Source organism: Sander vitreus, chromosome 3, assembly GCF_031162955.1.
Source record: "Sander vitreus isolate 19-12246 chromosome 3, sanVit1, whole genome shotgun sequence".
Lineage (NCBI taxonomy): Eukaryota > Metazoa > Chordata > Actinopteri > Perciformes > Percidae > Sander > Sander vitreus.
The window spans coordinates 2,708,101-2,723,023 of NC_135857.1; the positions used below are offsets into that span (position 1 = coordinate 2,708,101).

The 14,923-nt window shown below is 39.6% G+C and overlaps 1 protein-coding gene across 1 annotated transcript in view; it reads left to right on the forward strand.

Annotated features, from left to right (window-relative positions):
• Nucleotides 1-11,356, forward strand: part of nbeab (neurobeachin b) — a 118,642-nt gene extending 107,286 nt beyond the window's left edge. The window contains exons 25-27 of the mRNA XM_078245694.1: nucleotides 80-276; nucleotides 1,151-1,302; nucleotides 9,503-11,356. Of these exons, the coding sequence (XP_078101820.1) occupies nucleotides 80-276; nucleotides 1,151-1,302; nucleotides 9,503-9,593 (440 nt within the window). The 3' untranslated portion in view covers nucleotides 9,594-11,356. The remainder of the gene's footprint in view (nucleotides 1-79; nucleotides 277-1,150; nucleotides 1,303-9,502) is intronic.
• The last annotated feature ends 3,567 nt before the right edge of the window (nucleotides 11,357-14,923 follow it).

Genomic DNA, 14,923 nt, shown 5'->3' on the forward strand with positions numbered 1-14,923 from the left:
AAGTAAATTGTCTGATTTTATAATGTTTTACATGAGCACAGTTTGTCACGGCTTGTCTGTGCATGTTTGGGTTCGGCAGAGGGTCCATGTCTGGTCCACACCATCACAGGGGACCTGCTGCGGGCTCTGGAGGGGCCAGAGCACTATCGGTGCCCACGGCTCATCTCAGTGTCCAGTGAGGGCCACTGCATCATCAAGTACGAGAGGGGCTGCTTCTGCAACTTCAGCATTAATGGAAAGCTGCTGGCACAGATGGAAGTCAATGATTCCACCAGGGTGAGCTGTTATTTTTACACCGAGATAATCCATTAGAGATGTGGATGCATCTTTACTAACCTTCAAATACTGAGTGAATTTGCAAAAACATTGATGATGGTTATGTACGACAGGATCTTTATTGATGATTGCCTGAAAAGGTAACATAAGTTAAACAAACAGTAGTCAAAAAAGTCAGCAAGGCTACACAGCCTGGGTCATGGTTTACAATTTGTTGTATGTTTTACAGGAGAAATTCAAGATATTAAAGCTATAGCACGTAGTTTATGTCGCCCCCATGAGGAATTCTAATTAATGACAACAACCCTGTGGGGGCGTCCACATGACACAAGCCTTCCGTGATCACGCCCCCCCCCCACCTCTCTTCCCCACAGTTGCTAGTAGCCAAGGAGGACACGGACGATTAAAACATGATGGACTCTTCAGAAGAGGTCATTATCTTCACTCCATTTTCTGCGCGGGAAAGTCACCGGACGCCACAATCTTCTGAACATAGTCATACTGAGAAATCCAGAGAGAGTTGTGTGGAGCTGATAGTCTTAATTAGCTTTGTAGCAACTCATTTGGCAACGGCTTGAGTGTAACAGACGTTCATTAATATCAAAAAGTTACACACCAAAGCTTTAATACAGTTATATAATTGTATAATTACAATAACCCATCTTAAATGTGTACAAAAATGCACTTCATTGTCATACTGTTACTCCACAATCACACATGTTGTCATTTGTGTTGTGTGCAGTACATAACCATCGGTCATTCAGTTACATTTTTTACATTATGTGGCAAAACAACTTTCCCTAAGTTGGAAGCTCTTTATATACAGTCTATGGTTAAAAGTGACATGTTGAACCCTTCTCTGTCCCTGCTGTAGGCTATTCTCCTGAGCAGTGATGGCCACAACCTGGTCACAGGTGGGGATAATGGCGTGGTGGAGGTGTGGCAGGCCTGTGACTTCAAACAGCTCTACGTCTACCCTGGCTGTGATGCTGGCATCCGAGCCATGGACCTATCACACGATCAAAGGTCAGAGCGGGCAGTTGTATGGCAGCAATTATGAGGCCACAGAAAGCCAACCTAATTAACTGTCTCCCACTCATCATTATACAGCATAGTTTCTCAAAGTGTCCAAGCCAATGGCCTTCAGAAACTATTTTGTGCAGCCCCTGAAGGTGACATCAAATGTATGCATTATATTTTAATCATCCGCCTTTTTAATACTTTCACTTTCAATCGTTTAGAGTACATTTAATACACTACTCGGCCAGGGCACCGTCGCTGCATCCGGCGCTTAGCACCACCCAAGGCAATTGTGATTGGGTAAATAAAATGCAAACAATCCAGAGCATTTTTCCCTCTATCCCAGAATGATAAACGGTGTAGCCAGACTCCAGTGCTGCCACAGCGCTGTGGAGATAGGCCAGACTAGTGCCCCCCCTAACACACGTCTATCAGGTTAGGCATAACAACCTGTAGAAAGCTACTGGTTGCATGGCAACAAGTGACACCTCACGTGTTGCAGAAATTACGTTCTGTCATCAATGTTAGTGCTGTTAGCTGAAGTTAGCAATTTCAGTGGACGACTTGGTAGTTTAAAGGTGCCGTAGGTACTTCTCAGTCCGTCCCCCCTTTCTGCTAAAGCCCAAAATGGTTTCCTAAGCCCCTCCCTCCACAAGGGAGAATGAATGTGTGTGCATGAGCAGTGATTGACACGCAGTTAGACACACCCCCCCCCCTGGCCCTGATTGGTGCATCTGAACAGGGAGCGGTGGATTTTTGCAAATCTCACTCCAGGCTGTAGGTGGAGCCGGATTTTTTTTCAATGACCTGCTTCATGTAGTTCTACTGGAACACAGGGTCAGTTTCAGCAGATATGACAGAGAGTTAATTTTATAAGTCTTACCTACTGCACCTTAAATGAAAAAGATATTTTGTTTTATGTGTGCACTTTTCCTATGTGGCCCTCATATCTCATATGCTGGCTCTCCATATTGGCATTATCAGAACTTGAAAACCCCTGGTATAGTATGTCAGAATAAATGTTATCCAAATAACTGTCACAAAAAATGACATTAAATCATAATAGTAAGTCATGACAAAAGTCATAGTTTGTCACAAAACATGTATAGTATAATATGCCATAATTTGTTATGATTTATAACAGCATATTGGCACTCAGACACCAAAACTTTGAGAACCCAATATACAGGTACATTTACTGCTTTAATAAGGTCCTCTGATGAGGTGAATTTGGGAAATAGACATTGTACCTTATTATTTATCTTAATAAATCAAAGAAGCAAAGATCTTTCGAACTCTGAGGTAAAACAAACTAAGTCATATCCAAATGGTGTGTGTTGGAGCTATATAAAAGAACACAACAGTGCATGATTTTAGCTGCTTGGCTTTATGTTTATGTATACTATAAGTATTGTACTCTCCAAGTATACATGTCACGTGCATTTTAGTTAGTGGAATATCCACCATCCTTTTCCTTAGAGCCTGCAGTTGCTATAGAAACCAAATTTCCAGGGTTGTCCTCTGCTAGTGCACTTATTTTAGCACAACAGCGAGCGGACGTGTACCGTACAAGTCTATTGGCCGGTTTTCCTTAACGTTTGCATTCTGCAAGATTCGTCAGGAGTCGTATAATGGGTGCCGGGTCGGCGGCGCTGAGACGACAGTGTTCGCTCTGAGGCTATAAGCATGACGTCATCATGTGACCCTGGCAGTCAAGAGAGGTTAGAGAGTCGGAACATTCAAGCTGCACTTCACAGCCACAGGCCAAATCCCCCTGGGCACTTACAGTCCGGTTCAAAACAGAGGCCTCTTTCTTAAGCAATTTAACTCTGCACCATCATGACTGACTGCATGACCTGTTAAGGTAAGCAGAGGATGGTCAGATAGAGGATGACATTTTGTGAATAACATCAGGGGACTACAAAATTAAGTACTGCATGGCATGCTATTTTTAACATTTCTTTCAACACCACTTAACATATCTCTTCAATTAAATATTTTAAGAACCCCTTGATTCAGTTACAATCTCTTTCCTCAGTAAGTTGACATTAGGTAACATAAGTGAGCCATTTACAGAGGGGCATTCTGCAGCAGCTCTGTTCATTGTGCTTGAGCATTTAAGCCCTTGGGGTGTAGCAGTATAAGACGACCCTGTGAAATCAGCTGCTTTTCCTACATACCAGTCAGCCATGGACACAAGAGCAAAGGGGTTGCAGAACTCAATAGTGTACTTCAGTTGTCAGAGGACTCCCGAAATTTACTGTCACAGCCCCTGATGACCTCCTGAGCTCGTTTCATTCACCACTATGGACATTTTAAAGTGATGGTTCGGAGTAATTTCACCCTAGGGTCCTTTGCACCATGACCTTGAGCCAAACAACCCCCCCATAAGCTTTTTTCCCCTTGGTCTAACATTGGTCGAGTTAGCGCTATCAGCCGAATGGCTTAGTGCAGGCGCTAATGGAACCAAAGGTGTATCTCGTAAATTACCCACTAATAATTCCCGGAATGGTACACAACTTCTACAGTAGTACAAATAGGTTCTGTACTCATAAAACGAGGCATTGGAAAGTTTGTAAGTACACCAGAAGTGTATTTAAATAACACTTGCCTGATGGCTTGTACTCTCGGCTGCTACCGCTGCTAGCTAGCTCTCTGATTCTCCTCCATTAGTTGTAGTTCCTCGTCCGTGTATTCAGGCTCGAATAGGAACGGGCGACCTTCGAAACTGAGCCACTCATCGTCACGTTCGATGCTAACCTCAAACTCTATTTCGTTGAACTCTTCTGCTGTTCTCTCGCTTCTTCACTACTTTATTGGTAGTCTCTTCCGGCAATCGATGTCGTGCTCTGTGCGGGATCTCGCGGAATCACCCGTGTTGCTGAAAATGTTTTTTGGTATATCCAAGACGCCCAGTTCCAGGAATGCACTAATATTTTGTTGGTAGGACCAGTTTGCAACAATTATTAGTTAACACTAAGTTGTAAACACTTACATACATACAAATTGTATAAATATAAATAATATAAAAACTTTGGATATACCAAAAAATATTTTCAGCAACACCGGGTGATCGTGAGGACCCAGCGCAACCAAAGCTGCTTTTTAGGTGAACTACATTTGGAGAGAGTTACTGTAATACGCTATGTAATGATATGATCGGAATCCAAATCTATAAATGAATTTATATACAGGCACTACTGCCCAAAACTGGTGCGCACTCTCGCTGCAAGTCCGTTTCTCCTCGCTGTCTCAGTGACTGACTGAGGTCAGTGTTCGCTGTTAAGCAACGAAACTGGCCACAACAGGCGTTAGAGGTGTGTACACACCACTGAGATCAGCTCTACAAACAGTCTTCTGTATATTTTTACAGTGAAACACAAGAACAGAGGATGTTAATGATCACGCCTCGGGTCATCTATACATAATCTAGCCTATAAACTTGTTTTGTAGCCTAAAGTCATTATTATAAGTGAAAATGAATGAATGCAACTTAAATGTCTTAATATCATTAAAACTAGAAAATAAACTTACTGCAAAAATGCGTGTGAATATTGAAAAGCTAAATTGCTAAAGCTAAACTGGATTGCTAGCGTAGGTGCGTAAGAAGAAGGTGAAGTAGTAAGAATAGTTGGAAAAGTGGGAATGGTTTTACAGTAATTAGTATGAATTTCATTGAAAAGTTGAATAACACCACTATTTAAAGATGTTTTGAAAACCAAACGCTAAACTCAATTATTGGCTTTAAAAGTTAAATAATGCCAAAAGATGTAGAACATTGTATGATTTTAATTGATTTTTAGCTAGAGTAGAGAAGAGAGAGCTGTGAGAAACATTTATGAAAATGCAAAAACGAAACAAATTGTTAAAAAAATCTCAAATGCATTGCACTGCACTGCTGAAAAACCTGGAAGTTAAAATGTAAGACTGTCCGAGTTGGAACCTGAACTGCATTACCTAAATAAGCTAAGAGCTTAGATACATTGCTAAAAAAAAAGCTGTAAGTTAAACTGGAATGCTGTCAAAGGTGGAAGATCAAATAAATTAACTAAAAAGGCTGAATGAAGAAATCCTTTGTATTATTATCCAACATATCCATTGTATAGAACAAAAAAGCATCACCCTAAAGAGCTGTGAGGTGAAATACATTGCCTGTAAAGAAGGGGGCTGTACGACTTTCCATTGAAAAAGCTTGATAGATAAAATGGATTGTAAGTTAATATATGACCTGAAGTTTACTGAAATTTACTTTAAATTGAAAGTAAGGTCTTTGAAGTATGTTAATGTTGAGTCTTCATCAGCAGTAACTTAACGACTCCTAAATGCGAACATGAAACATAAAATAAAGCAGATATAATGTAGAAACTAAACTTCAAAACACAAAAATTCAGTTAGAAGCACGTACTGAGAGCTGAACACAGACTTTTAAAAAACCTCTCTCTCTAGAAGTAGGCTTCTGGTCTTCTGTGCAATTAATACCAGTAATTATAATAATAATTAAAGCTGCAAGCAGCGATGGACGGGCCCTCGCGCCTCTGCTCGTGTCGGGGTTAGTGGCGGACATTGCTCCTTGCGACCGTGCATTTGCGTGGCACTCAGACACTGCAAATCGTCACCAATGAGAAGGGAACTCCCTGCTGAGTTCAATGATATCTTACACAAGACTCTACCTTAAACGGGTCACCAGTTATGAAAGGGGCGTGGCTTAGACATAGGGGGCGGGTCAAACCATCACCAATGAATAAGGAACTCTCTGCTGAGTTCAATGATACCTCACACAAGACTACCTTAAACGGTTCAAATGTTATGAAAAGGGGTGTGGCCTGAGTGAGTGGGCGTGGTTAAAGTATAGAGGGCGGCTCAGTATCACATGTAGACCACACGTTATAAGTTTCAGGTAAATCGGATGATGTTTGTCATATAAGGCTGATTTCCTGTGGCCAGCTATGACCAAAAGTCAATATTGGCCTGTATATGTCCTCAGGTCTGGACTCTTGTTGATTGTGGGAAGTTACACCCACTTCCTGTTATGATGGCAAAACGCACAAAATGGCTGCCCCGCCACGGCCATGCCCTATGACGAAATGTTTTTCTTTTAATAACTTTTCATCTTTAACATCTTAAGATGGCACAGACCAAATTTGAAGTTGTTTGGATGAAATCTCTAGGAGGAGTTCGTTAAAGTACGACGTGGAAATGGCCAAAATCGCACTAATTTCGAACTTTGAATTCAAAATGGCGGACTTCCTGTTGGGTTTAGGGTATGGCTCCTATGACGTTTCTTGTACGTCTTGACATGCTACATATGTGTACCAAGTTTTGTGATTCTACGTTAAACGTACTGCAGGGGCTCCATTTTTTTAAGTTTGTAGGGGGCGCTAGCGAGCCATTTTTGTGCGCCTATTCCCGAAACCCTTAAAATACGGAAATTTTTACCAGACTTGATGCGCCCGCCAATTTTGGTAAGTTTTTGAATATGTTAAGCCCCTCAAAAAGGCAATTCATTTGCCGTAATAATAATTCCTTCAGTTTCCTTCGCTGCTGTCGGCGCTCGGGCCCTAATTATAAAATCCATAGGTGGCATCGTGAAATGACCTCGACATATAAATTGTCTTTGACAAGTAACAATTGTGGGTGTGAGAGCAGGTTACAGAAAAGGTTTTAAGAAGATTTTCCAAGCCTGCCTTACTCTAGCAATGTCATCACCCTGCAAGTCACGCAATACATACCTATTATAAACACAGAAAAAGCCAAAAAGAAGCACTAAACTTAAACAGAAATAACACAAGAACTGTAAAATATATCAAAAAGCTGAATCATACTGTAATAGCTAGGGATGCCCCGATTGATCGGTCTATATTTACTAAAAACAGGTGATCAGGATTAATCAATTCTAGCCGCCGATAAACTACTACACACACACATAGTTCAGCACTCTGCCGAGAGCAACAACCACGTCTGTGACTGCCTGTTTATTTAAAGTTTTCCCACGGCCGCCTCCCATCCACCTTATTTGCCAGGAGCTGCACAAGGTAGCACACTATTACAAACGAAACCACCGTCAGCCACGCTTCCCATTAAGTTCTACAGGAGTAGCCGTGCAATGCATTTTGGTAGCATTGCTGGGACTTTGGAGAAGCGAGGCACAGAGGGGTGGGAAAGACCTCTCAGAAGCTCATGAAAATCTTTGAAACTGACCGTTGTCGATCTGAATGAAGACAGATTCAGCAACTGCATAGCCTATTTCTCGCATAAAATGTTTTCAGAAACACATTTCAGTACTTCATAAAATAAGAGATTGTAACATAAGAAGTCATAGTATAGTATGTATTAAAAAACATTAAAAAGTCATAGTATAGTATGTCGAAAAAAGTGATAAAAAAGTCATAGTATAGTGTGTTGAATAAAGTGATAAAAAGTCATAGCATGTCGAAAGAAATCATATGTATGATAAAAAATTTTATGAAAAAGTCATACTATGGTATGTCGGAAAAAAGTCAGTGATTAAAAAGTCATAGTATGTTTAAAAAAGTAATAAAGTCATAGTATTAAGTAATAGTATATATAGGATGTCAAAAAAAGTCAGTATAGTATGTCGACTAAAGTGAGAAAAAGTCATAGTATAGGATGTCAAAAGAAGTGATAAAAGTCACAGTATAGTATGTTGAATAAAGTGAGAAAAAAGAAGACATGCCTTTATTTATCCCGCGAGGGGAAATTCACAATTTTCACTCCATCAGTACAGTTGCAAACACATTAAACAGGGCTGAATTACACACATGCTCAGGATTTTGGTCCGTATGGGCACTTGAACTGGCCACCCTCTGGTTCCCAACCCAACTTCCTACCAACTGACCTGCAACCACCCCTAACAATGTAGCACGTCGAAAAAAGTCATATTATTGCATGTCGAATAAGTGATAAAAAGTCATAGAATAGTATGCCATAAAGTCATAGTGTTAATAGTATAGTATAAAAAAAAAAAATCATAGTATAGTATGTCGAAGATAGCCATAGTATGTTAAAAAAAAAAAAGGCAGAAATACATTTATGTATCCCGCGAGGGGAAATTCACAATTTTCACTCTGTCAGTACAGTTGCAAACACATTAAACAGGGCTGAATTACACACATTCTCAGGACCTATACATGCTCAACAGCTACCAATCCAAGCTCCGTAAAGTGATAAAAAGTCATTATATTGAAAAAAGTGATAAAAAGTCATAGTATACTATGTCGAAGTTAGTCATAAAAAGTCATAGTATAGCATGTCCAAAGAAATCATAGTATAGTATGTCGTAAAAAGTGAAAAAGTCATAGTATAGTATGCTGAATAAATTGATAAAAAGTCATAGTATCGTATGTTGAATGAAGTGATAAAAAGTCATAGTGTAGTATGTTGTAAAAAGACTGGATTACTGTAACACACTTCTCATCGGGATCCCTAACAAAAGCCTGCGGAGACTGCAGTATGTTCAGAATAGTGCTCAGAAGGATCCTGATGAGAGTGCGAAAATACGACCACATCACACCCATTCTCCATTCACTTCACAAGCTTCCCGTTAACGACAGGAAAGAATTATAAGGTCTCCCTTCTTACCCACCAGTGCATCTATGGAAATCACCCCCCCCCCCTACACACACCCCCCTGAAAGAACTACTCACCCCTCTAACTACAACAAACTCAAACCGCCTCCTTCGCCCCAAGACTAAGCTCAGCACCATGGGTGATCAGGCTTTCTGTTCTGCCCCCCCCGACCATCTGAGGGCACCTCAAACTACCGAGACTTTTTTTTATATGTAAAAAAAAAGTCATAGTATAGCATGTCGAATAAAGTGATAAAAAGTCAGTATAGTATGTCGAAAAAAGTTATAGTATAGTCTATCAAAAAAAGTGATAAAGTCATAGTATGTCGAAATAAAATTTATTTAGACGTTTGTAAAAAAAATAATCGTGAAGCTGTTTTCAATGTCCGTATCCATAGTGCCCGTTTATGTGAAAAAGAAACTATGTAAAATAATTAATCAAAACGTCACATTTGATGTGCATGGTCAACCCAAGTCGTAGATAAAAATAAATAAATAAAAAAAAATCACAAAACGACCAAAATAATTAAAATTGTGGTTTTCTATTATTCCACATTTTAGTGCGATGAATTTAATGGGTTTTTTTGCACTTTTTTTTTCATGGTTTTGTTGCTCTTCAGGACGTTGATCACAGGCATGGCCTCTGGCAGTATCGTGGCATTTAACATCGATTTCAACCGGTGGCACTACGAGCATCAAAACAGGTACTGAGCAGAGGACAGCTCCACACAGAAGAAGGCAATGTGGAGTGTTAAGAGAAAGACCTACCAACCAGTGACCGAGCTGTGCTGCAGAAGATCCACAGAGCATGGAGAAGATCCAGTGGGCTGGAGAACATCACCACGGTGACACTAACAAAGAACAAGGGTGCTTACATGTGTTCATCTAGCCTCGAAGGCAGACCTGTTGCTATGCGTCTGTTGCTCAACAATCTGGATGCATGTTCTGTTGGTTTTCATGTCTTACCCGAGCACCAGCTGATGCATTTGCCCAACTGAGTCAAGCAGGTCTGTTCTGGGCAAGGAGAAGTTAACACAATTACACAGTTAGTAAAACATGCTTAATGTAAGTTTTTGAGTTCCTGTTTTAAACTGTGAAAATGCAAAACAAAATGTTAGGAACATTTATACAACATTTGTATGGCAGATACATATCTCACTTGGAACACTTTTCTAGAAAATAAAGTTACCCTGTACTGTAAATATGGACAGTGTAACGTGTTTCTTCCCTGTAAAGGCTGAGATAAAGATCTGAATGCTGTTAGACTAGCCACCATGTTACCATCATTTCCATCATGCGAGCCATGTATAAATGTTCAAAATGTCTTCATTGGACTCAAGATATTAGTTTGTTAGTAATACGTGTATATGGCCTTTGTTTGCTCATCGTTATCAACCGTGGTCAAATGTATGTGTACGTAAAAAGACGAAATGTTCATCGTTAATTTGTTGCGTTTGATTGTCTCTATGGAAGAAAAGTGAAATTCAGTGTGAGCATAGTCTTTTGTGAAATGTTTTTGATCATGTCAGCAAAAAGGATAATACATTAAATTGAGGACTTTTATTTATTAATGGCAAACACTTCAAATTATTTACTGCAAGATCTTTAAATAATTCAAGTTGGACATTTGAAACAGAAGTTATCAATCTTTTGTTCGTTTTGTTGTTTAGGCTTCTTCAAAAAAACCTATCCAGAGGATTAAATAGAGGATTTGGTGGATAGTCTCTCATGACTGTTAAGGTGTTTGTGGTAAAGCTGTAAGACATTTTAAAAGAGTTGTCTACAATTGTTGGCACTGCAAACATTAGTACTGTTACTTGTGCATCTCACAGTTTTTCAGTTTGCCTATTTTTGCAAAAATGTTTGCTCGTCCATTTTAAATCTGTGTATTCGTGAACACCAGTTCATGCTGAAACACCATGCATTGGTAAGCAATATTACGACTTGGATGCTGAAAAGGTCTAAGGATTTCAGCTGAGTGACAACAAATGATTTAATAATAGAACAGGATAGTGTTTAAAAAAATGATCTTCTATTTTTGGTGATGTGAAAGCTATTGTGTCCGCATTTAATTGCAGAAATGAGAAGTCTGTCGCTGTGGGCTGACAATTTAAAATAAAACAAAAATATGCAAATACATTGAGTTTGCATTTTGATTTTCTAGTGGTGCTCCAAGACACCACCCTACCCAAAGCCAGCGTTTTGCATGCTAAGAGCTACTGAAGGCATTGGGTTTACTTTGCTTTCCTGTAAAATCATATATAACTGCAAATTTAAATTAGTTTTGACAATTTTTTTGTTAATGTTGGAATTGAGCTGTGCATTTTGATTTCATGTATTTTAAGATGTTATGATTTATATATTTTAGTTGTGTTGCTAATTGTTTTGCATACGTTTTGAAAGAGGAATGTTTAAGGCATATGTGATATCAAAATAACTAAGCTTTCATTATTTTTTGTTTGTAATAAAACTGAATAAACATACCAGTGTTGAGCTTTTACTCGTGCATGTGTGTAGACTGCCTCCAAAACATGAATATGCATGTATTAATGCAAACCCATGATAATGGGTATAACTATTGCTCAGGAAATACATGCTATGAATAAGTTACTGAAAATATTTGAGGCTTGGGTTTGATTATACTGCCACCTGCCGTCTTCATTTGTTGCTGCAGGTTTAATGGGTCCACCGCAAGACGTCTTTCAAAAAACAGCCACAGACTGACTCGTGGACATAAGTCACTGACTCACAGATTAATGAAATCCTTTTTATTCCCAGGTTTGGTTTCTTCACAGAGTACATTGTTAGAAGGATGCTTTTTAACCATTAACAATATATTTTCTTTAATTGAAAGTGTTTTTTCTACTTATTTAGATTTTTAAGGTCCTTATATTAATGGAGTATGGATGAATAATACAGCATTCACTTTCTCCATCTTCCACATAACGCTGACATTCCCAGTTGTCTTACCCATTTGTCATACTCTATATAAACATGACATGTTTTTCAGATGATGACAAACAGAGCAAACACATTCCCAAAAAGTCACTATTGCAACCTGTTTTCCTTGTGCTTTTTGGTTCCCTCCCTTCGAGTCAAAAACGTAAAAGCCCTTTTACAACAAAGTCAGCGGTGCTATATTACATTTGTGTTAAAATGCCTATGTACACGTCTTAACTTAGCTGTGGTATGACTATAGTCTGCCTTAACTGAACTGCATTCACCAAGACACAGGAATGATTTCATATTTGACAGGCGAGAACAACTTATTTAAGATGCATATTAACACTCATGCAGGTTACATTCTCTGATGAAGGGAAACGGAAATTCACATCCATGAATATTAGGTCTCTGGTAAACCAATGTATGAACTGGTCAGAGATTGCACACTACATATAGTCTAGTGACCCAGACTTCTTAGTCATGTTTGATCTGAAAATTTTAAAAAGTCCAACAAAAGTACTGACTGCATGAACAAATATAAAAAAATAATAATGTATATTTCCTGGAAGCACTGTTGTGTTTACCAACATTTAACTTGTTTCTTATTTCAGTGTGAAAAAAAAAAAAAAAAAAAATCCATGTGGCACAAGAGCCAATCTCCCCAGCCCGATAGTCAGTTGGCTGCCAATAATACCGACAAGCAACAGATCCATTCTAACTCATTCCAGCATTTCAAAAGGACAAATTTGATACTGTGCACATTGGGCAGTACACCTAATTGCACTTAAATCCATGTGTGCCAAGGCAAGGCTTTAAACATGCACTTACTACTAACTACACAGCACTGACATTGATCGGTACCACCACTGAATTACAATCACTCTCACAGACGTGTAACAAATCAAGTGTTTCAATAATCATCCTCAAGCACTCAGGTGAGCTGGACTAGCAGCAGTCAAACAATAGCGCCCTTAAATCTCTTCGAGCCATGCTACTGGCTGGCAGGACAAGCTTTGTCCAACACACACAAAAATCTGTTCATTACAGATAATGCTGATGGTATAATTTAGCAGCATGTCAAGACCTCTTAAACAGTGTGTAACAAGGTTTATGCCCCAGAACTTCAAGTACCACAGCACAGAGTGATCTAGATGTCCTATAGTACAGCAGAAAGGTGACTTACTGTTAATGTTGCATTTGGAGTTCTTGTTAGACAAACATTTGTGTTGAAACCAGAATAATAAGTGGAATGTACGGTCAGGTCACAAAATCAGGACATTTTATATTTAGAAGGTTTCAATGTTTTGCATTTACACTTCCTATTAAAAAGCTAAGCGCTTCATGAAGCAGGTTGTCTTTTCTGCAGTATACAATATAAACCAGTAGAGGGCTCTAGAGTACTACAATGAACCAGTGCTTGCTTTGTAGAAATCAGGCTTTTTAAAAGTTTGGTGGCTTTTTTAAAAGAAATAAAATTCGTACACATTATTCCTATGGTCTAAGACAGTCCAAAAATAATAGTAAACATTAACAACTGTCACCCAAATCTAAAAACTAGAGTGCTGAAACTGTGAAGTCATCAAGTATAAACTATAGAACTGCTCCATAGACAATACATTGGGAAAGTTATAAATGACACTGAGGCTACATTTACATTGCTACGTTTTGGTTTTTAAGCAGTTTTGAGCCAAAAGCGATTGCCGTGCACACAAGTGTTTTAAGGTCCAGTAGCAGAACTAATCTCCGTTTAAACCAACACTCCCAAACTGCATCTCTCAACATTCTCGTATACTGGGTGTAGGAGCCACATACTGTATGTTGTTTATGGTCTCATTTATATTGTCGATTGTTGTGTTGTGCACTTGTATTGTGGGTGGTGGGCGTTTTCATGGCGGTTTGAGCAGAAGTGATTCTATGTTTGTTTGCTTCACCTGTTCACCTGTTGGTTTTTTGGGCTTTGACAGAGAGGGGGGGAGCCTGGGAGCGAACACTTTGTTGACCGCAGCACGCCGTATTAACGCAATTATTTCTACTCACCAGGTAACAATTACATTTGGTAACTGCAGTGCTGAGTGTATTTTACGTGTGGAAGAAAAATAAAATCATTGCAATACAACCTGGAGCGCGTCACAGCGTGTTGATGCATCTCTCAGTGTTCAGTCCCTCGCGGCAGAACTTTGTGGGACTGCTTACAGCCGCAAAACTGGGCATGCGCTTGCCGGGGTGAACAGGAGGCAGCATGTATACTCCTCCCGTTGCTGGTAGTTGCCATGGTAACGTTAGTCGCTTAGTCTCAGAGAACGAGACGTCATAAGACCCAATCAGGCGGCAAAACATTGGCGTCAGTGTCGGCGTTGCCAAAGGTCAGCATTGGCGGCCGTTGAGACTGCAACACAACCAAAACGGGTCAGAAGTGTTTTTAAGTTTAGGGGCTCTGAAACGCCAGAGCAGCGTGAAGGCGAGGTGTGAACGTAGCAAAAGATATTCATTTTTAAACCAAAAAATATCAATGTAAATGTAGCCTGAGAGCACCCAGGGGAATGTTCTGAGTATATGGGTACATGTTCTGTTTCACAACCAAAACAATACAATAGAATAAAGCTCAGTGGGGTATAAAAAAGGAACCAAAAACCAGACTCACTCTGGTGCAGCTCCAGACTTTATACTTGATTACATCACAGGTTTGAACTTACTCCTCTGGTTTCTGGCTTTGAGAGAGAGGAGCTCATGTTTACAAATATTAAACTTTCCCTACCCATGGAAATAACATATTGGAATTCTTATTTAGGTGGCGTTCCCCTCACGCTTTGGCTACAGTGAACGTGCAACGTATGCGGACCGTGTGTGCCATGGAATGTATCTTTTAACAGGCTACACCTGCAGCGCACACACGGCGTACGTCACAGGCGAGACGGTGAGCTTTTTGTTTTGAGATTTTTGATGATTCTTCAGTTATTGGCACGGCGCTGGGAAAACGTCAATCTACTGTCAGCTGTTATCAGAGGACGCAGGTGAGGGAAACGAAATAAAAACAGAAACTCAAAATGAAACTGCCAATATACACTCACTAAGTCGTAATTAAGTTGTTTCCTGTATAT